Genomic DNA, 22,962 nt, shown 5'->3' with positions numbered 1-22,962 from the left:
GAAATGCAAACAATAATAATGATATCTTGTATTAACGTGTAGACTATATGCAACGATGAAGACTTGGTCTACGTCAACCAAGAAATTACCATGTGAGTGGCTTAGAGAGCAAATGCATGTGCACTGAATTTTCGCGTGGGTCCATCCATATAATTATGATCATGAAGCTACCTCCATCGGCCTCTCACTACGTACACCACTAAATTTAACTCTCAAACATTTATTAATATATAACTACTTATTTTAACATGTATATGTAATTATAGACTAAAAAATTTTGATATGAAAGTAAAATAAGTGATATACTTTAACATAGTAATTTTTAGTATTTTTTAAAATTATGAGAGTACACAAATTAGACCCTCCAATTTGTGTTTAAAAAAATAAAAAAAATTCAGAATACACAAATCGGAGGGTCCAATTTGTGTTAAAAAATTGAAAAAACTCAGAGTACATAAATCGGACCATACGAGTTATTTGATTTTAAAATTTTGCTTAAGAAACCGTATGGTCCGACTTGTGGTTGGGCAAATACGAATTTCGGAAGCTAAAAAACGGACCTCCAAGTTGACACTACATAGTTGTGAAGCACATGTATTTCCCATGTTTAAGTTCAACACCACTTTTACTTCTATATTCAAATTAAAAAGCGGTAATTATATATCCATATATAAATATATATTTAATTATTTATATGTAACTAAATTAAATTATGTATATACATTAACATATATAAATAAATTAATATATTTTTCAAAGTATATATTACTAATTAAAATTTTTATTATTAAGTAATTATTATTCTAAGCGTATTTCTAATAAATTTCAACAATTATTTCAAAAGAATTATTTAAATTAGTACTTTAAACGCATATAACCTAAACTGTGAATACTAAATACTCATTTGTAAATGTTCAATGCTAAATCTTACACCATATACTCTAAATCTTAAATCATACATTCTAAATTCTAATCCATAAATCTTAAACCTTAAACTTAAATTATGAATAACATAAGCTTTAAACTATAAATCTTCAACCTTAAATCTTAAATTTTGTAGTTGAAATCGAATTGTAACTTTAGAAGCAATACTTTAAAAAATTTTAATTACTTTTATGTATTTTCATGTGAAAAAATATTGTTTATACAATTAATTATATTTATATAATAAAATTGTTTGATATATTCCATTCAAATTACATGTCATAATTGTCAAATTGGTATATTGAAAATTTGATATCATTATATTTTAATGAGGGTATAAGTATATTTCATTGACATATTAATTAACGAGACACCTTTCTTATATATACTCAATCAATAGTTGAAATTCATTCAACTTCTTTTATAACTTTTTGAAAAGAAAAAATATTACGGTCATATTATTATTATTAAATGTCATTGTCTCACGTTAATAAAATTGATACATATAAAAATAATATATTATAAAAACATATGACATGTATCATAATATAAAATATTTCAGTATTTTTAATTATTAATTTCAATCATAAAATTAATTTTAATAATTGTTGAATTTAATTATAATACATTTATAATTAAAAATAAAGAAACACAAATACCATAGTACATGCATGTGAATGCTTCTTATATTATGCTATGTGACATGTGCGTGCAAGAGTATATGATTTCTTATCCATATTTGAAGCTTTATAAAGTGAATGCAGGTGAGATGCTATTCCTCCTCGTGACTTCATTTGCTATCCATTCTTTTTTCATAACTATTAGTGCTATAAAAAAATATGACAGCATAAACCAGTTAAATTATGAGTTTAAAATTTAAATAATCATTATTACGGGAAAACCAAAAAAAAAAAAAATATTTCGGCTCATATTAATTATTCACACAATAATATAAAGATTAAGGGTTGAAATAGTTATAAGTCTATAATTCAAATAATATACTCTCTTTTTTTTACTTAAAAATTTTGGATTCAAATCTCACTTCTAATTAAAAAAAATAATAAAACAAGAACAATTTTTTTTTGGTGAATTAATAGTAAGGACTATTAGTAAAGATTAATTAAAAAAAGAGACCAAATATGTTAAAATTAGTAATAAGGATTATAATAATAAATTAGGTCGGGACTACTATCTTAAAGATAGATTTTGCAAAATTAGGTCAGGGTCATTGAGCATAAAAGTAGAAAGAAAGCTCAATTACAACAGAAAAGAATAATAACATTAAGAAATAGGATGGACCATCTTATTATAAATTTTTTTGTCCTTATTCTCAAATAAATTTTATTAGGCCCTTTATAATAATTTTAGTTTAATTGGTCCTTTTCAATAATAAATATGTGATAATGATTCTTTATAATAATTTTAGTTTAATTGGTCGTTTTCAATAATAAATATGTGATAATGATCCTTTATGCTAATTTTTCCTTTTTTTTTTTGTTCCTCTAATTACTCATCAATAAACGGACTTTACCATTAAGCAATTATATTATATTTTTTATACAAAATAGTTTATTTTATTTAAAAACATTAAACGGCTTATATGATAAACTACTCACTGATTTATTCAAAAACCAAAAAAGGTCAAAATTAGAAACAATTATTGCAAATGCTCCACATTAACGTATCCATTTATCAATTATCATCCACATTACGTGAAAACCTGCAACAATCATAGATTTTGTCCCCCGGTAAAACATTTGTCATCTAGTGAGATCATATACTACATTTCTACAGATGTAGGAAGACTGGCAATTTTACACCATAAAATTCACCCTTTTTTTTATTTAATAGATCTTTCTATAATTCCTTAATATAGGTATTTTAGGTCAAGTTACTAACAAAATTTTACAAGGAAAAAAACAACTAACTCATTTATTAAATTTAATATCATCACTCATTTTTTTCTACCAATTATTTATGAAAACTAAGGTATTTTATTTTAAAGAGACGTATAAAATAAATTGACAAAATTACTTTGACGAGAGCGACAAAATAAAAATAAATAATAGAAGAGCGTGGTAAGTAAGACCCGGGTTGCTTTAAAAAATATATATGGAACAATTAAATATGAACATTATTGTACATTTGTACGGGTCTTTAAATATAAAAAATTTAACCTGCAAAGCAAGAAGAAACATGTCCATATTTCTTCTATTATTGGGTTGTTGTCCCTACAGCTTATTATTAGCCGGTCAATATTATTATAAACCTGCCTTCTATATCTCAGTTAGTGAAACACCGACACATTATTGGCATGCTGGCATGCACGATAGATGCCAACTTTGAATTTCAACTATAATAGGCCCCATATCTTAATGCATGCAGGCGTATCTAGATGCTAAGCATTGAATGATACGGAGTGACGGTCCAAAAATAACGAAATGGAGAATGGATCTAGATAGGCATCTTTATTTTATTTTATATCGACATGAAAAAGTCTTCTTTAATTTGTTGGGGTCCAAAAATAACTAATCAAGACTTTTTGACTAAATGGTTTTCTATATGAGATGCAGTATAATTTTGCTAGCATTCCGGAGATAAAAAATAAGGCTCAATTTTATGGAAATGGACGGCATATGTGTGCTATTTTTTGATATGGATTTAAGGGAGACTAGATATATATGTGGGATAGATTTTTGGCAGCATGAGGTAGAAGAACTCGGACCGTTCAAGTTCTTTGTTACTAAACTTTTCTCCATCAAATCGCATGGTCCGATTTGGGAGGTGAGAGGAATTAAATTTCGGTAGGTATAAATCGAACCCTCCGTGTTGCTTGAGCTGGGGTTTTTACTTTAAGCAATGGAACGTCAACTCGCATGGTCCGAGTTGAATGTTGAATGTGAATTTAGGAAGACTGAACTCGGATCCTCCATTTTGGCTAAAGGTGGCAATTTTTTTATGAACCAGAACATGAAAACGCATGGTCCGATTTGGTTTTTTAATATTTTTTTGAATCAGGTTAACCTAGTCGAAGGGTCCGAGTTGAATATAGAGGGCTATATAAAGTGTGTAGTGAGTTGGTGGTAGGTTACTCGCGTCTTCTTCCCCTTCTTCAACGGCTGCTTCCTCTGTTTCTTCTTTTTGCGTTTCTTTCTAACTTGTTTTGAACCAGAGAATTTAGTAGCTAAGGTTATGCTCTTTTTTTGGTGATTGAGAGAAATGAGTGACAGAGTGTTACTAAGAGTGTATTATTTTGGTCAGATTTTGTTACAAACGTCTGAAGGAGTAAAGTTTATTTGTGAAAATCCACTAGATGTTGTTATTCCTTTTATCATCTCATTTGAAGAGCTCAAAGGTGTGATCTGTGAAAAGATTGATTCTGAGAGGGCAAGAAAAATACCATGTATTCTATACAGATATCCCATACCAGTGTTTGGTGGGTTCGTCCAATTTCAAACCAGATATGTGACGGACGAAGCGAGCATGCAAGAGATGTTTTCAGTGTATATTGAAAACCGGGCTCAGATCTCGTTCATCGAGTTGTATGTTGAGTTTGAACAATCTGAGGCTGACCGGAATATTCTACAGGAAGATTATAATAGTGACAGTGAAGAAGAGTTCGAAAGCAACTACAAATGTGTTGGTCTAGATGGAGATGAAGATCAAGGTGACGGAACTATGGATCCAGATGTGACAGAGGTGGCAAATGCACTCGCAAACGATATGACGTTTGGGGAGTCATCATTCGTGCGAGTTTTGGACTTGGAAGCCATGCATGTTTCGGAGTTTCTAGAATACATGACTGCAGGTACGTAATTCGTCGTATTAGTTTTTTTTAGTTAGTTATTGAATTATTTATGAATAAATTAGTATTTATTAACCATTATTTAATCATGCGTTGATGTCATATATGTGTTAGAGGTTGAACCGGTTGACTCGATCCTATGTAAATAAAAAATAAAAAATACTAAGAAGTTTAAAAAATAAAATTCAAAATATGTGTTTACTAATATTTTAAAAATATCAAGTTATTTTAAATTAATATGGAACATGAACAGTAAATATTTTATTATTTTTACTGTTATACACTACAAGTATTTGTTAGAAAATAATAATAAAATTCTCTACAATATGATTACGAAAAGATACGCGAGTTTGTAAATATCATTTAAAGAACCGGATCGTTAGTATTCGGTTCATCGGGGGTGACGATCGAACCGGCCAGTCTGGTCCGATTTTTACATTTGATGTTCATGTCCTTATTTTGTTTTGAGTGACACAATAACATGATGTAAGGTTTGGATTCATATCATACTTGATGCAGTGAATATTAATTTACCTTTATTCTCGGTTTTGAAATATGTGTGTATTAATTTAAATTTTTCCCATGGTGGTTGTCCCGGCAGAAATTCCTATTGTCGCAGATGGTGAATTTGCTGTTGGGATGGAGTTCAATTTCAGGGAAGCTGTTATTAAGGTGATAAAAAAGTATACCATACGACGAAGCGTAGACTATCGGGTGTATGAGTCTGAGCCGTTGACATTTTATGCCAAGTGTACACAGTATGGGTCAGAGTGTGATTGGCTTATCAGAGTTAGTCTGATCAGCAGGAAGTACTGTTGGGTTATAAGGAGGTATAATGGTAGTCATACCTGTACCAGAGCCACCATTTCACAGGATCATTCGAAGCTGGATTCCATCACAATTGCATAAGCAATAAAGCCATTGGTTGAGGCTGACCCCTCCTTAAAGGTAAAATCGGTTATAGCAGAAGTGTAATCGAAGTTCAACTACACCGTTAGTTATCGGAAAGCATGGTTGGCTAAGCAAAAGGCAGTTGTAAAAATATTTGGAGGTTGGGAAGCATCGTCCGAAGCGTTGCCTATATGGTTTGAGGTCATGTGTCATAAGGAGCCATCAGCTGTTGTCCATTTTTGAGACTATGCCTGCATATCAAGGCGATGACTTGGTCGGTGATATTCGAGTACTGCATAGAGTATTTTGGAGTTATTACCCCTGCATCAGAGCATTCAGACATTGTAAGCCAGTTGTCCAGGTGGATGAGACTCACTTGTACGGAAAGTATAAGGGTTGTCTACTAGTCGCAGTTTCACAGGATGACAACAACAATATCGTCCCAATTGCGTTGGCTATTGTCGAGGGAGAAACTTCTGATGCATGGCACTTTTTCCTTAGTAACCTGCGTCAACATGTTGTCACTCAGAATGGTGTGGGACTAATATCCGACCGACACGAATCTATCAATGCAGCTGTGGAACGCAGTAACGGAGCTTGGTCACCTCCTAGAACTTTTCATATGTTTTGCATCACGCATATAGAGTCGAATTTTTTGAGAAAGTTCAAGGCACCGTACCTGAAAAATTGGTCGTCAACATTGGTAACCTTTTAGTAAATTTCAGTAAGTTATTAACAGAGTTACCTTCAAAAGTTGTTTTGACCTATGTTTTTTTTCTTTTTATATGTTGTTATCGTCCAGGATATTCGAGGACGGTGCGGGAGTACGAAGTGCGTTACCAGCGTTTACGGGAACGGGGCGAGGGGTATACAAACTGGTTAAACTGAATTCCTCGCGAACAGTACGCATTGGCATTTGATGGTGGCTACCGATAGGGTCACATGACGACGAATCTAGTGGAATGCATCAATTCAGTATTGAAAGGTGCACGCAATCTCCCCATTACTGCTCTTGTGAAGGCAATATTCTACAGGCTTAATGAGTTGTTCACCCGAAAAAGAGCGGAGGCGGAAGCCCGGATTAATGCTGGCCATGTGTTTTCTGATGTCGTGACGTCGAAGTTGCATGCAAACCAACTTGCATCAAGAAACATTCAGGTTAGTTGCTTTGACCGACAAAATGAAGTCTTCGAGGTGCGTGAGATGCCAAGTGGATTGGACTTTGCAGTCGACCTACGTGGCATTCGATGTGACTGTGGTGAGTTCCAGGTGGACCGGATCGCCTGTAGACATGTGTTCGCATGTTGTGCCAACCAGCGACTGGATTGGCAAGTGTATGTGCATGATGTGTACAAGATGGACCAAATCCGACAGGTGTACCGAGCAAAGTTTAGGCCACTAGGTAATCCTACTACATGGCCTGCTTACAACGGACCTCAGTTCATACCAAATCCGTACTGAGACGCGTCACGAAAGGTTGCCCCAGGATGACACGCTTCTTGAATGAGATGGACACGCGAATGTTACGTCATCCTAGGCGATGTATGCTATGTGGGGCTGAGGGACACAGTCGTAGCAGATGCCGTCAGTTAGCGGGTGCAAATGCCGACAGAGATGCTCAGTAGATTGACATTTTAAGATGATATTATATATGTAGCATTATATAGTATGCAAAGAGTTGTCCGTTTGACTTAACAACGTATGATATATGTAACATTGTATAATATGACATGAATTCTCATATTGAGTTAACATGACCTGATATATGTAGCATTATAAATTATGACGATCTAGCATTATAAGATATCTGTAGCATTATATAATATGACATCAATTGTCCACCTCATTTATAAGGATATGATATCAATAGCAATATATGAACTTCATTAATACATAAATACTCTCAACATACAAAGTAACCTGACCATAGTCCAGCTAATTAATACATAAAGACCAACACATACAAGGATATTTAAACATAGTCCAGTTCATTAATACGTAAATAAGTTCATTACACCACAACTATTTTCTCATTGACCACTTTACATCCTTCACAAAGTTCTTGTATTTCTTGGCGGCCTTTTTGAAAACAGATGGAGTGTAGCGATTAGCGCTACGACGTGGAGGATCAATCCTCAGATTGTAACCTTTGGCTTTGTCATCCGGAGTGTGTGCCTGATCTGGATACAATTTGATAAAAATAATAAATATAGTCCACTAGGTACTCAAAGCAACATAGAAACCACATATCATTTAGGAAAAACCAAACAGAAATACCATTTATGACCACAAAATAAATAACTAATCTATCATGTAGAGCAAAATACACAACATAATACCATCACTACGGGATTCTTCGTCCTCATCGAACTCCTCTATTTCATCCTCCTCATCATCGTTCTCGTCATCCGGGTTGTCTACTAGATACGCATCGATCTCTTGCTCGAGTGTGTTAGCATTTTCTTCAATGAGTCCCATGGAAATACGGTTAGGATTTTGACTATTAAGAACTCCACGTCCACCGTCACTCCTACTAGAGTCAACAGATACAAACCTTCCAGAAGCCACCAATGAGGTATGGCACGGATACCTCGCATCCAACGAATACATATCTGGCATGAGCTCAGTTTGATGGCCATATTGTGACTGTCCTGCATCTCCAGCCATGAACTCAAGCAACTGGCTAAAAGAACCTCCTTCGCCTGGTTCAAACTGTGACATACCCCAATATTGTTGATGCTGTGGAAATGATGGGTTGAATTGTGTCTGAGGTACATACTGGCCTGAGAACTGAGGTTGTTCTTGTGGAAGCGGATTTGGAGGTGATATCTGCAGCAATGTGGCTCCTGTTCTTCATTGTCATCATCCATATCCTGACTACCCTCATCGATATCCTTATTACCCTCATCCATATCCTGATTACCCTCATCATTCTCTTCACCCACAAGATTCGACAAGTTCAAGCGGTCTCCAAATTTTGATCGGTACCAATGGATGTAAGTATCCAATGGATGCTGTGAAGGCATGGGAAGCTCAGAAAGAACGTGGTTATACCTGTTTGTCCAATTCGGTTAGGTGATGCATTGGACAAACAGGTATAACCACGTTCTTTCTGAGCTTCCCATGCCTTCACAGCATCCATTGGATACTTACATGCATTGGTACCGATCAAAATTTGGGGACCGCTTGAATTTGTCGAATCTTGTGGGTGAAGAGAATGATGAGGGTAATCAGGATATGGATGAGGGTAATCAGGATATCGATGAGGGTAGTCAGGATATGGATGATGACAATGAAGAACAGGAACCACATTCGCCGCAGATATCACCTCCAAATCCGCTTCCACAATAACAACCTCAGTTCTCAGGCCAGTATGTACCTCAGACACAATTCAACCCATCATTTCCACAGCATCAACAATATTGGGGTATGTCACAGTTTGAACCAGGCGAAGGAGGTTCTTTTAGCCAGTTACTTGGGTTCATGGCTGGAGATGCAGGACAGTCACAATATGGCCATCAAACTGAGCTCATGCCAGATAGGTATTCGTTGGATGCGAGGTATCCGTGCCATACCTCATCGGTGGCTTCTGGAAGGTTCGTATCTGTTGACTCTAGTAGGAGTGACGGTGGACGTGGAGTTCTTAATAGTCAAAATCCTAACCGTGTTTCCATGGGACTCATTGAAGAAAATGCTAACACACTCAAGCAAGAGATCGATGCATATCTAGTAGACAACCTGGATGACGAGGACGATGATGAGGAGGATGAAATAGAGGAGTTCGATGAGGACAAAGAATCCCGTAGTGATGGTATTATGTTGTGTATTTTGCTCTACATGATAGATTAGTTATTTATTTTGTGGTCATAAATGGTATTTCTGTTTGGTTTTTCCTTAATGATATGTGGTATCTATGTTGCTTTGAGTACCTAGTAGACTATATTTAATTGTTTTTATCAAATTGTATCCAGATCAGGCACACACTCCAGATGACAAAGCCAAAGGTTACAATCTGAGGATTGATCCTCCACGTCGTAGCGCTAATCGCTACACTCCATCTGTGTTCAAAAAGGCCGCCAAGAAATGCAAGAACTTTGTGAAGGATGTAAAGTGGTCAATGAGAAAATAGTTGTGGTGTAATGAACTTATTTACGTATTAATGAACTGGACTATGTTTAAAGATCTTTGTATGTGTTGGTCTTTATGTATTAATTAGCTGGACTATGGTCAGGTTACTTTCTATGTTGAGAGTATTTATGTATTAATAAAGTTCATATATTGCTATTGATATCATATCCTTATAAATGAGGTGGACAATTGATGTCATATTATATAATGCTACAGATATCTTATAATGCTAGATCGTCATAATTTATAATGCTACATATATCAGGTCATGTTAACTCAATATGAGAATTCATGTCATATTATACAATGTTACATATATCATACGTTGTTAAGTCAAACGGACAACTCTTTGCATACTATATAATGCTACATATATAATATCATCTTAGAATGTCAATCTACTGAGCATCTCTGTCGGCATTTGCACCCACTAACTGACGGCATCTGCTACGACTGTGTCCCTCAGCCCCACATAGCATACATCGCCTAGGATGACGTAACATTCGCGTGTCCATCTCATTCAAGAAGCGCGTCATCCTGGGACGACCTTTCGTGACGCGTCTCAGTACGGATTTGGTACGAACTGAGATCCGTTGTAAGCAGGCCATGTAGTAGAATTACCTAGTGGCCTAAACTTTGCTCGGTACACCCGCCGGATTTGGTCCATCTTGTACACATCATGCACATACACTTGCCAATCCAGTCGTTGGTTGGCACAACATGCGAACACATGTCTACAGGGGATCCGGTCCACCTGGAACTCACCACAGTCACATCGAATGCCACGTAGGTTGACTGCAAAGTCCAATCAACTTGGCATCTCACGCACCTCGAAGACCTCATTTTGTCGGTCAAAACAACTAACCTGAATGTTTCCTGATGCAAGTTGATTTGCATGCAACTTCGACGTCACGACATCAGAAAACACATGGCCAGCATTAATCCGGGCTTCCGCCTCCGCTCTTTTTCGGGTGAACAACTCATTAAGCCTGTAGAATATTGCCTTCACAAGAGCAGTAATGGGGAGATTGCGTGCACCTTTCAATACTGAATTGATGCATTCCACTAGATTCGTCGTCATGTGACCCCATCGGTAGCTACCATCAAATGCCAATGCATACTGTTCGCGAGGAATTCAGTTTAACAAGTTTGTATACGCCTCGCCCCGTTCCCGTAAACGCTGGTAACGCACTTCGTACTCCCGCACCGTCCTCGAATATCCTGGACGATAACAACATATAAAAAGAAAAAAAACATAGGTCAAAACAACTTTTGAATGTAACTCTGTTAAAAACTTACTGAAATTTACTAAAAGGTTACCAATGTTGACGACCAATTTTTCAGGTACGGTGCCTTGAACTTTCTCAAAAAATTCGGCTCTATATGCCTGATGCAAAACATATGAAAAGCTCTAGGAGGTGACCAAGCTCCGTTACTGCGTTCCACAGCTGCATTGATAGATTCGTGTCGGTCGGATATTAGTCCTACACCATTCCGAGTGACAACATGTTGACGCAGGTTACTAAGGAAAAAGTGTCATGCATCAGAAGTCTCTCTCTCGACAATAGCCAACGCAATTGGGATGATATTGCTGTTGTCATCCTGTGAAACTGCAACTGGTAGACAACCCTTATACTTTCCGTACAAGTGAGTCTCATCCACCTGGACAACTGGCTTACAATGTCTGAATGCTCTGATGTAGGGGTAATAACTCTAAAATACTCTATGCATTATCCGAATATCACCGACCAAGTCATCGTCTTGATATGCAGGCATAGTCTCAAAATAGACAACAGCTGATGGCTCCTTATGACACATGGCCTCAAACCATATAGGCAACGCTTCGTACGATGCTTCCCAACCTCCAAATATTTTTTCTACTGCCTTTTGCTTAGCCAACCATGCTTTCCGATAACTAACGGTGTAGTTGAACTTCGATTGCACTTCTGCTATAACCGATTTTACCTTTAAGGAGGGGTCAGCCTCAACCAATGGCTTTATTGCTTATGCAATTGTGATGGAATCCAGTTTCGAATGATCCTGTGAAATGGTGGCTCTGGTACAGGTATGACTACCATTATACCTCCTTATAACCCAACAGTACTTCCTGCTGATCAGACTAACCCTGATAAGCCAATCACACCCTGACCCATACTGTGTACACTTGACATAAAATGTCAACGGCTCAGACTCATACACCCGGTAGTCTACGCTTTGTCGTATGGTATACTCTTTTATCACCTTAATAACAGCTTCCCTGGAACTGAACTCCATCCCAACAGCAAATTCACCATCTGCGACAATAGGAATTTCTGTCGGGACAACCACCACGGGAAAAATTTAAATTAATACACACATATTTCAAAACCGAGAATAAAGGTAAATTAATATTCACTGCATCAAGTATGATATAAATCCAAACCTTACATCATGTTATTTTGTCACTCAAAACAAAATAAGAACATGAACATCATATGTAAAAATCGGACCAGACCGACCGGTTCAACCGTCACCCCCGATGAACCGAATACTAACCGATCGGGTTCTCTAAATGATATTTACAAACTCGCGTATCTTTTCATATGTAGAGAATTTTATTATTATTTTCTAACAAATACTTGTAGTGTATAACAGTAAAAATAATAAAATATTTACTGTTCATGTTCCATATTGGTTTAAAATAACTTGATATTTTTAAAATATTAGTAAACACATTTTGAATTTTATTTTTTTACACTTCTTAGTATTTTTTATTTTTTATTTACATAGGATCGGGTCAACCGGTTCAACGTCTAACACATATATGACATCAACGCATGATTAAATAATGGTTAATAAATACTAATTTATTCATAAATAATTCAATAACTAACTAAAAAAAACTAATACGACGAATTACGCACCTACAGTCATGTATTCCGAAAACTCCGAAACATGCATGGCTTCCAAGTCCAAAACTCGCATGAATGATGACTCCCCAAACGGCATATCATTTGTGAGTGCATTTGTCACCTCTGTCACATCTGGATCCATAGTTTCGTCACCTTGATTTTCATCTCCATCTGAACCAACACATTCGTAGTTGCTTTCGAACTCTTCTTCACTGTCACTATTATAATCTTCCTATAGAATATTCTGGTCGGCCTCAGATTGTTCAAACTCAACATACAACTCGATGAACGAGATCTAAGCCCGGTTTTCAATATACATTGAAAACATCTCTTACATGCTCGCTTCGTCCGTCACATATCTGGTTTGAAATTGGACGAACCCACCAAACACCGGTATAGGATATCTATATAGAATACATGATATTTTTCTTACCCTCTCAGAATCAATCTTTTCACAGATCACACCTTTGAGCTCTTCAAATGAGATGATAAAAGGAATAACATCTAGTGAATTTTCACAAATAAACTTTACTCCTTCAAACGTTTGTAACAAAATCTGACCAAAATAATACACTTTTAGTAACATTATCACTCATTTCTCTCAATCACCCAAAAAAGAGCATAACCTTTGCTACTAAATTCTCGGGTTCAAAACAAGTTAGAAAGAAACCCAAAAAGAAGAAACAGAGGAAGCAGCCGTTGAAGAAGGGGAAGAAGACGCGAGTAACTTACCACCAACTCACTACACACTTTTTATATAGCCTTCTATATTCAACTCGGACCCTTCGACTAGGTTAACCTGATTCAAAAAAATATTAAAAAACCAAATCAGACCATGCATTTTCATGTTCCAATTCATAAAAAAAATTGCCACCCTTAGCCAAAACGGAGGGTCCGAGTTCAGTCTTCCTGAATTCACATTCTCAACATGCAACTCAGACCATGCGAGTTGATGTTCCATTGCTTAAAGTAAAAGCCCCAGCTCAAACAACACAGAGGGTCCGATTTATACCTACCGAAATTTAATTCCTTTCACCTCCCAAATCAGACCATGCGATTTGATGGAGAAAAGTTTAGTAACAAAGAACTCAGATGGTCCGAGTTCTTCTACCTCACGCTGCCAAAAATCTGTCCCACATATATGTCTAAACCTCCTTGAATCCATATCAAAGAATAGCACACATATGCTATCCATTTCCATAAAATTGAGCCAAAAATTAACAACCTATCCCCTTTAATTTAACTTTTACTTCCATTAATTTATAAAATGAAAAATAAGTTAAACCGAAAAAGTTTACATACAATTTATAAACCTCACAATAAGATATGTCAATAAATTAATTACATTAAAAACTAAACTAAAAACAATCCTTTTTTATTTAGTTCTTGTTATATATAAAAACTAAATTAAGCACATTAATTCTATTCTTGTTATGTATCAAAACTGAATTATATAACAAAAATAATTTACTACATTCAAACAAATTCATAATATCCCTAAACCTTCAAAAAAACGAAAAATTAGTTTTGATATATAACAAAAACTAAGTAAAAAGATTGTGTTTAATCTTTTTTCGTTGATATATATCACTGTGTTTTTTTTTTTCAGTTTCAATTTTAATTTTATAAATTTAATTTCTTTTTTTGGTTTGATCAACTTAGCCATATAAAAAGAACACTTTCCTTTAACATAACGAGTTATGAGCCATCAAAATATCCCATTTCTAAAAAATAAATGGTCTCATAAGCCCACTTCAATTTTTCTTCTTTATTTACAATTAAGTCGCTATAATTTTTTCCTTTTTAATTAGATCTTTACACTACTTTTAATTTAGTAATTAGATACTTTCTAGTATAAAAATATCAGAGTTAAATGCATATTTTTCTACAAATTAAAGATATCCATAATTAAAAACTTAATTAGATCTTTAATCACATATTTTTTTTGAAAAATATTATGTTAATTTTAACATTTTTAATATAAAAATTAAAAAATACCTAATTATAAAATTAAAAACAGTATAAAAATTCAATTAAAAAAAATAGAAATATTTGATGAAATTATAGACACTATCAAAGTAATTAAATCTTTAATAAATAATGATAAAGACTGATTTGTTCAATTTTTTAGACAAAATTTGACATAAGAATTTATTTATGTAAAAAAAATTAGAGACTCATTTGATTATTGAAATTTATTAACGATTAAATTGTTTGATGAAAAATTCTTAGACATTGATTTGTATTATATATATATATAAAATAAATGATACTTATTTTTCGAGGGAGGAACTAATAGAAAAATACTAAGAACCAAAGAGATCAACACTCAGGTGGCAACTTTGTAGTTACAATCTATTCAAAGATGCAGGAAAAGTTTGTCCTTTTATTTAGTATTTATTACTATTTATTTTTATATTATCTATGCAGAAATTAAAGGGACCTAATAATTTCCCAAATAAAGGGATATGTCATTTTATGTGGCCCATTTTCTATCAAAGGTACTCTGATTGCCTAGTATAGGATAGGGTAAAGATTAGAAATTTTAATTTATTTTTTAATTATTTTTTTAATATTTGAATTAATACACTTTTAAACATGTATAACAAAATTGTAATATCACCGCAATATAAGCATTTGACATTATGTATCAAATAAACTACTTATTTTATAAGTTAATATTTTATCCCAAATGTTTAAATCATATTTTTATTCCAAAATATTTTATTTTATATTATTTAATTTTTTAATCAAAACAAAGTTTTACTTTTTACCATAATACAAAATAAGAAAAAAAAACATTTAAATCCAAAGTTAAAATGTTTCAAAACGTTAAAAATAAAATTTGAATTTAGTACACACGTCAACAGTAATTTATCCTATTTTGCATTAAGAGGATTGTCACATAAGTTAAAAACATATAATAATTGATATATAAATTGAATTTTGATAGAATATCAGTTATACATTATTCAATTACATATTATTATGTCAGCAAAAATAATCACTTTTCATTGGTTAATTAATGTGTTTCTCTTTAATATAAATTTAAAATTTTTTATTTTATTTTAAATAACAAATTGAACCCTGAGATTTAAAAAATCGAAAAGTCAAATTTCTATAATGAAATGAATTTTTTTCTCTTTCAAACAACCAGAAGATTTGTTTAAAATTTTTTTCAACATTAAAATGCAAATCTCACATTCAAACTTGTCCCTCATTTATATTTTTAAAATCTGACCTTTGGATTTGTAGTATACTCACACACACAAAAAAAATACATTAACTCTCCACATTATTAAAAAATACCACCAAAATCTCAATAATAAAAATAAAAAGTGCACATTTCATCCCTTACTACCACACACTACCATATAAAAATTATACAGGAGAAAATTATTTATATTAATTCTTATAATTTCATCTAACTTTTGTTTACCTTCTTAACATTTAAAAATTAGTATTTAAATTTTACACTAAATAAAAAATATGAAAAATTCTTAAAATATATATATATGTTTTTACTTGAAGTGAAATAAACTGCAGAATATTCTAAAAATGTTTTTTTTTTTTCTAAAAAACAGTTACTAATAAATTTTAGTTATAAACTTTTAAATTATAAAAAATTTAATATAATTATAAGACCAACAAAATAATTAACCTTTGTATGAGGACATTCAAACAGAATTTATCTCACTTTTCATTTTTTTTTTCAAAAGCCAAAAGTTTATAGTAGTGCAGCAAGATAGGACCCTCATATTATCATTAAGTCAAAAGACGTCGACCACTTTACCCTTTTGTTCTTTTCAAGAAATGGTGGGATCTGGAGAAAGATTGGATGCAACTATGCTCTCTATCATCTATCATGTGAAACTTCAGAAAAATATTAAATTAGAAATTAGAAAATGACTTCCTCACATTTTTCTTTATGCAAAGAAATTGTAAGAGATGGTTGAAAATTTGGCCAAACAGCCCAAAATAAAAATATTAAACAGAACTATGGAAAAAGACAAATTTTAAAAATTTGCTTAAAATTAGGAAAATAAAAATTAATGGACTTAATAAAGTGCTCATTTTCTAAAACTATAACATAGAGGCTACAAAACGGAAAAAAAAAAACTATAATGGAATAAATTAATTGTGAAGCCAAAGAATTCATAGAAAATGCAAAATCTAGTTTAAGAGTATTTGTGGGGGAAAAAAAAAAAAGAGTAAAGGAAAATTACCAGAAAAGAGGAACTGAAGTAGCACAAGTAGTATTAGAAAGTAATTAACACTCTTTTCCATCTTCAAAATTTTCTTGCTATGCTTCTTCTTCTTTGGCACTTCCTTCAATAATGTAGTACCTAAATTACAGAAGTTCTTTCTCTGAAGGAAGATATCTATCATAAACTATATATGGAGGGTGAATGATGTTTTGGTTAAAAGAATAGAAAAGGGAATGTGTATTGTGGACTAATAATCATGGGGAAACTCTAAGGCATAGTTATCAAAACCGAACCAGTAATCAACTTGGTCATATGATTATGTCAGTGGGTCATTGATTCACTCGGTTAATCCGGTTATAATTAGAAAAATATATAAAAATATAAAATTAAAATTGGGTTTTCCATCAAGCTTAAAGACACTTTTATCATAATTAACTTTTACAAAATTTGCTTTCAAACACTTTCAGACCTCACCAGCAAACAAACAATAATTTATTCAAGAACACTGTAGCAAAGAAAAACTCTATTGTAAACATCTAAACCAATTAAAATATGGTTATTGCGATTCAACCATTATAAAGTATAAACTTTGAAAATATGGTTATTCCAATTCAACCATATACTCCAAATGTTAACAAGAAAGAGAATTTGGCTACGATCCTTGATCCCAGCCTAAAACCAATTTGCAATGAAAGATTAGTTAATGAGGTGTTGTCGTCCAAAACTCAAAATGCTAGACACTATCTATCATACAATGCAAAATAGTTTCAATCCAGCCAAGTGATTATTTACAGCAACAAATTCAAGGTTCTCATGATAACAAGTAACAAATTCAACTTGGTGATGTTTTCCAGCAACAAATTCAACTTACAGCAACAAATTCAGTTCATTGAAAATTTTCAACAAACAAATTCAACTATGATAATTTTCTAACAACAAAAACTTTATCCTCAATTTTCCAAATATGATTTACAGCAAAAGAAAAAATTAGCTAAATTATTATTTCAACAACAAATTCAACTTTCAATAGCAAATTCAAGGTGTAGTGATGATTTACAGCAACGAAATTAAAAAAGAAATAACAGAACTGAAGGAAGCTGAAGCTCACCTGGCCTCCACTCCAAAGATGATAGGCTTTGCATCAGAAGAATTAATGCACCAAACATTCCAAAAAAAAAAAAAGCTTATCCCTACAAACAAAATTTTCTAGTCTTAACACCACCTATCTAAATCAACTCCCTATGTGTTTTGAATTAGAAATATTTAACACCCTTATCTCATAAAAATGCCTATTTGCCCTCTATCCAATCAAAATGGTAATTCCCAATCCAAATCTCCTCCTTAGATATTGCTACATCCCCAATGTATAATGTCCATCTAGCCTCCACTCCCAATTTGAAAAAGTCCACCCCTAAAATTACACTTGTTATATTTATACACACTGAATAAATAAGAACATATAAAGGAGGCAGATTCAAAAATTTGAAAATTTGAAAAGTCTCCATGATCTGCTTCTAATTAGAGAGAAGACAAAGCACCTAAAACATTATAAGATAATAAATTAATAAATTTTTATATTCCAAAATTGATACCAAAATTCAATAATTTAAGCATATAAACTATTTAAGTTAACCATTATGATTAGTAAACACAAAGTTCATATGAAAATTCAATAATTGATACAACCATAAAATTCAGAATGCATTTAAACCTTGCTTGTTCCACCACAAAAATGATAAATCATAGCATAAATGCCTAATCCACATTCAAATTCATAATGTTCCACCACAAAGTCAGATTATCAATTTTATTTAGCAACAGCTAAGTAAGAACACAGTATAACATTCAACCATCAACAATACACAACACAAAATCAACAATCAACAACACAAAATCAGATTATCAATCATCACAAGACAACAACAATCATAAATAATATTAATGAGTCAGAAAGGCAATAAGTTTAACTGTTTTAACATAAAAAAAGAAATAAAATCATAAAAATTAATTCAATAAGTAGTGAGTGAGAGAAGAGTGCTTACTGCTGCAGTGAGACGATGAGGGAGGAAGGAGGGACGACAAGGTGAACAGCGACCAGAGACTGCAGACCGGAGAGGTGAGGCGGCGAGGAGACTGACGGCAACGAGAGAAGTGGGAGCGATGCGAGCTCGGTGAGGGACATCGGCGAGATGAGCGACTGAGCGAGGTGAGGAGGGTTGGTGAGCGACGGCGGCGGTGTGCTTCGTGAGTTGAATGGCGAGGTGAGCGACTGAGCAACGGTGGCAATGAGGGACAGCGAGTGGAGCTTGGCTGGGTTCATTCACTTCGTTGGAGACTTGGATTTGGTTGAGGGGAGGGTTGACTGCGGGACGATATCTAGAATGGATAAGAATTAGAAAGAAAACCGTTATTTTTAAAAGATATATATATGCAGATAGGGAAGGGCACACCATGACCCGATCCCGCCCTGCTCAACACCCCGCCCCGTTTGATATCCGTTCCACTTTGGATCGGATTTAAACCGTCCCGACTGGGATAGAGGCAGGTCGGGCGTCTGCAGCTATTCTTCTCACCCCTAATATAATATCTAGAATGTTTACACTTTTGATAAAAAAAAAAGTTACAAAATTAAATAAGTGCATAAATTTAAGGTGAATTCTACCCAACCCCCTCTAAAATAACATGTAAGTTACCCTTCATGATGTGTTACATTTTAATTGGTCATTACTTAACTATAGTTGGATTATTTTGTAATTTATTATTTGAGATGGGTAATTGTATAATTTCTTAAAATATTAAAATTCTACCCCATTAATTGAAGCACGTTCTCACGCAATCTCTTTTTACAGTGCATCATTCCTTAACTAGTCGTTGAATTTCCATGGCTTGTAACTTCTTCATTCTTCCCAGTATAGTCAGCACCGACTTCCAGTATAGTCAGCACCGACTTCATTGCTATCTCATGTCCTCTCACTCAATCTCTTTTTTTTTTTTTACCATGGATCATTTCTTACCAATATAATTAATGGTTAGTTTGGTTATTAAATTTTTTTCATTAAAAATAATATATGGAATATATATTCATATGTAAAATATAATATAATATAATAAAATAAATCTATTAAGAGTACTTAAAAGTATAATTAAAATCAGGAATATACAAATATAATAATAAAATTTGTACTCTAAACAAGTAAATATATCTTTTATCATACATAAATTATTTAAAAAAAATATAAATTGTTAAAATTAATAACACAAATTTAAAATGATAAAATTCAACTTTCTTACAAGTAATTTTTATAGTATTTTTATTCTTTTAATTTTTAATTTATTAATATTTTATTATTTAATTAATGATTAAACAAATTATTTTTATGAGAAATATTTTTTGTATAATCTTAAAGAAGAGACCAATATACCAATTTAAAAATTAATGTAAAAATGATATTTTAAATAAAAAATAGTTAATATTAAAATTTTTAAATACAAAAGCAAATTATATAGATATTCAGGATATAAATATAAAATACATGTTTAAAATAAATAAAGGAGACAAAAATAATTATTTATTTCTCATGAGTACTTCTATTTTATCTATTTTATTTATTTTATGCATATATTTTATATTTATCTTTTAAATATTTATACAAATTATTTTTATATTTAAAAATTTTAATATTAAATATTTTTTATTTAAAATTTCATTTTTACTTTATTTTTTAAACTAATATATTGGTCTCTTCTGTAAGATAATACAAAACATAATTTTTTATAAAAATAATTTGTTTAATCATTAATTAAATAATAAAGTTCTAATAAATTGTAAATTAAAAGAATAAAAATATTATAACAAATACAGTAAAAAATTGGATTTTATTATTTTAAATTTGTATTATTAATTTTAATAATATATTTATTTTTTAAATAATTTATGTATGATAAAAAATATGTTTACTTGTTTATAGTATAAATTTTATTATTATATTTATATATTCATGATTTTAATTATACTTTTAAGTATTTTAAATAGATTTATTTTATTATATTATATTTTAAATATGAATATATATTCCATCTTGTAATTAAATAAATATATATTTTTTTAATGAAAAAATTTAATAACCGAACTAACCATTAATGATGTTGATGTTGGTAAAGAGTGATTCATGGCAAAAAAAAAAAAAAAAAAAAAAGGGGGGGGATTGAGTGAGAGGACAAGAGATAGCAATGAAGTCCGCGTTGGCTATACTGGGAAGAACAAGGAAGTTACGAGTCATGGAAATTCAATGACCCGTTAATAAATGATGCACTGTAGAAAGAGATTGTGTGAGAACGTGCTTCAATTAATGGGGTAGAATTTTAATATTTTAAAAAATTATACAATTACCCATCTTAAATAATAAATTACAAAATAACCCAACTATAGTTAAGTAATGACCAATTAAAATGTGACACATCATGAAGGGTAACTTACATGTTATTTTAGAGGGGGTTGGGTAGAATTCACCTAATAATAATAATAATAATATGAAAAAATGAATGAGTAAAAATGTTACCATGATTTGACTTTTGATTTCCTGGAGAGTCAAGAATGGATTGCTGTTAGCATCTTTCAAAGATATAAGAACATCAAGCCAATCCTCTTGATGTGCCCTTGTCCCATTCCTCCACTGATGAATCCTTTCTTCAATGATGGGATCATGGTACTTCCTTATGGTATTAGTAACTTCCTTCAATACTTTTTTATGACCTTCAAAATCAAGCCACCACAACCATGGAAGATAATCGGAAACAGAAAATGCATAAATGTGCCTTATAGCAATGAAGAGTGATTCAACATACTCCACTTCCTCAGCACCTGCTCCTCCATCTTCTCTACCATTACCAAAGTACCTCTTATTGAAGAGTAGCCTCCTCATCAAGTTTCCACCATATTGTTTCGTTACAATCCTCAAATCCACTAGGCCACCACCATTCTTGTTGGTTTGGTTATACACATGGCGGACGAGGTTGTCGGCTTCTTCCACCCTTTTGTCATGCAGCCATTGATGCCTTTTTGGTGAAATCAATTCTTCCACCATGACTCTCTTCATTTTCTTCCATTGTTCTCCAAAGGGTGTTATTGTTGTGGTTAAGTATCCCGATGAGACATATTTACTCGACCAATTCAACGGCCGTGATGCGAAAATCGCATCTTGTTTCATGAAAAATTCACGTGCAATGGAAGGACTAGTCACTAGAATGACATGAATGTTGCCTAGTCGAATGCATGCGATTTCAGTTTCGAGATCATTCATGATGTTTTGTATCCATCTGAACGTGGGTTTGTTTGCAAGCATTTCAGGGATGTTACCAACTATAGGCCATGGTTTGGGACCTGGTGGGAGCCTAGGCTTCTTTGATTTCTTGGTTGAATCGTTGTGTTTGAGGAGATTGATGAAGAGAGGTATAATGAAAAAGAGTAAGAGCAAGAAGGTAGGAGCAGAATATTCCATGGCTGAGATAATTAAAGACAGTCTAAGTAAGTAGTTGAATTTGAATGATGTGTATTCTCTAATGCACTTTGGTCTTTTTGGTTGATGAGTTGGTTGCGTGCATGTAACTATTATATAGAGCTGTTTTATGTGGGTTTGGAGAGATAAGATACTATGAGTGCTGACTTGTCATATTCTTTGAATATTTTCATTCATAATATCAATTATGAAATGTAGAAAGAATTAACTTTTAAATTAGTTAACATTACTTAACATTAGTCAAAATTTTTATTGTAATTATAATTAGGGATAAGTATTGTTTTAGAAACCATCCCTAACGTAATTTTTTATTTAGAATCATCCTTAACATTTTTTTTTATTAAAATCGTAATATTTTTTTAATAAGTTTTTTTATTTTATTACTAAATTACCCCTATTAATAAAAAATTATAAAATAAAAAAAAAACACGCAAGGAGACAGGGGAAAAGGAAAAAGAGGAAGGGCGCGAGGAAGTAGGGGAAGGAAAAGGGAAAGAGGGAAGGGGAAGGGGAGACGACGCCGGCGAAGAGGGAGCTTTCTGCTTCTGCTTGAGCTTCAGCTTCTGCTTCTGTGACTGCTGCGTCGCCGGGAAGGGGAG

General features: G+C 32.8%; 4 protein-coding genes across 13 annotated transcripts; 2 read left to right on the top strand and 2 right to left on the bottom strand.

Moving 5' to 3' along the window:
• Positions 1-6,562: 6,562 nt before the first annotated feature.
• Positions 6,563-7,081, top strand: LOC148575557 (uncharacterized). Its single transcript, XM_088502354.1, has one exon. It carries the CDS (start codon positions 6,563-6,565, stop codon positions 7,079-7,081), a length of 519 nt encoding a protein of 172 aa, XP_088358480.1.
• A 561-nt stretch (positions 7,082-7,642) lies between these two features.
• On the bottom strand, positions 7,643-8,341 carry LOC148575556 (uncharacterized). Its single transcript, XM_088502353.1, has 2 exons — positions 7,960-8,341; positions 7,643-7,800 (listed from the first exon to the last, which is right to left on the bottom strand). Exons 1-2 carry the CDS (start codon positions 8,339-8,341, stop codon positions 7,643-7,645), a joined length of 540 nt encoding a protein of 179 aa, XP_088358479.1.
• A 708-nt stretch (positions 8,342-9,049) lies between these two features.
• Positions 9,050-9,749, top strand: LOC148575555 (uncharacterized). The gene is made up of 2 exons (XM_088500833.1): positions 9,050-9,431; positions 9,592-9,749. Exons 1-2 carry the CDS (start codon positions 9,050-9,052, stop codon positions 9,747-9,749), a joined length of 540 nt encoding a protein of 179 aa, XP_088356959.1.
• Positions 9,750-13,151: 3,402 nt separating this feature from the next.
• LOC107640329 (isoleucine N-monooxygenase 1-like) lies at positions 13,152-22,428 on the bottom strand. 10 transcript variants are annotated; one of them, XM_088500826.1, is made up of 5 exons: positions 21,407-22,406; positions 18,890-19,223; positions 16,866-18,385; positions 13,372-13,438; positions 13,152-13,195 (listed from the first exon to the last, which is right to left on the bottom strand). In XM_088500826.1, the coding sequence occupies exons 1-2, from the start codon at positions 22,343-22,345 to the stop codon at positions 19,164-19,166; spliced, it is 999 nt and encodes a 332-aa protein (XP_088356952.1). In that variant the 5' UTR covers positions 22,346-22,406; the 3' UTR covers positions 13,152-13,195; positions 13,372-13,438; positions 16,866-18,385; positions 18,890-19,163. The 10 variants fall into 10 exon arrangements, with proteins under 10 accessions (XP_088356952.1, XP_088356954.1, XP_088356950.1 ...); XM_088500828.1 differs by having other exon boundaries at positions 13,152-13,438; positions 16,866-16,985; positions 17,956-18,385; XM_088500824.1 differs by having other exon boundaries at positions 13,152-13,438.
• Between the last annotated feature and the right edge of the window lie 534 nt (positions 22,429-22,962).

Source organism: Arachis ipaensis, chromosome B1 (genome assembly GCF_059453495.1).
Source record: "Arachis ipaensis isolate K30076 ecotype BB chromosome B1, ASM5945349v1, whole genome shotgun sequence".
Taxonomy (NCBI): domain Eukaryota; kingdom Viridiplantae; phylum Streptophyta; class Magnoliopsida; order Fabales; family Fabaceae; genus Arachis; species Arachis ipaensis.
Note: the sequence above shows the minus strand (reverse complement) of the source record. Positions and strands in the feature narration are given on the sequence as shown.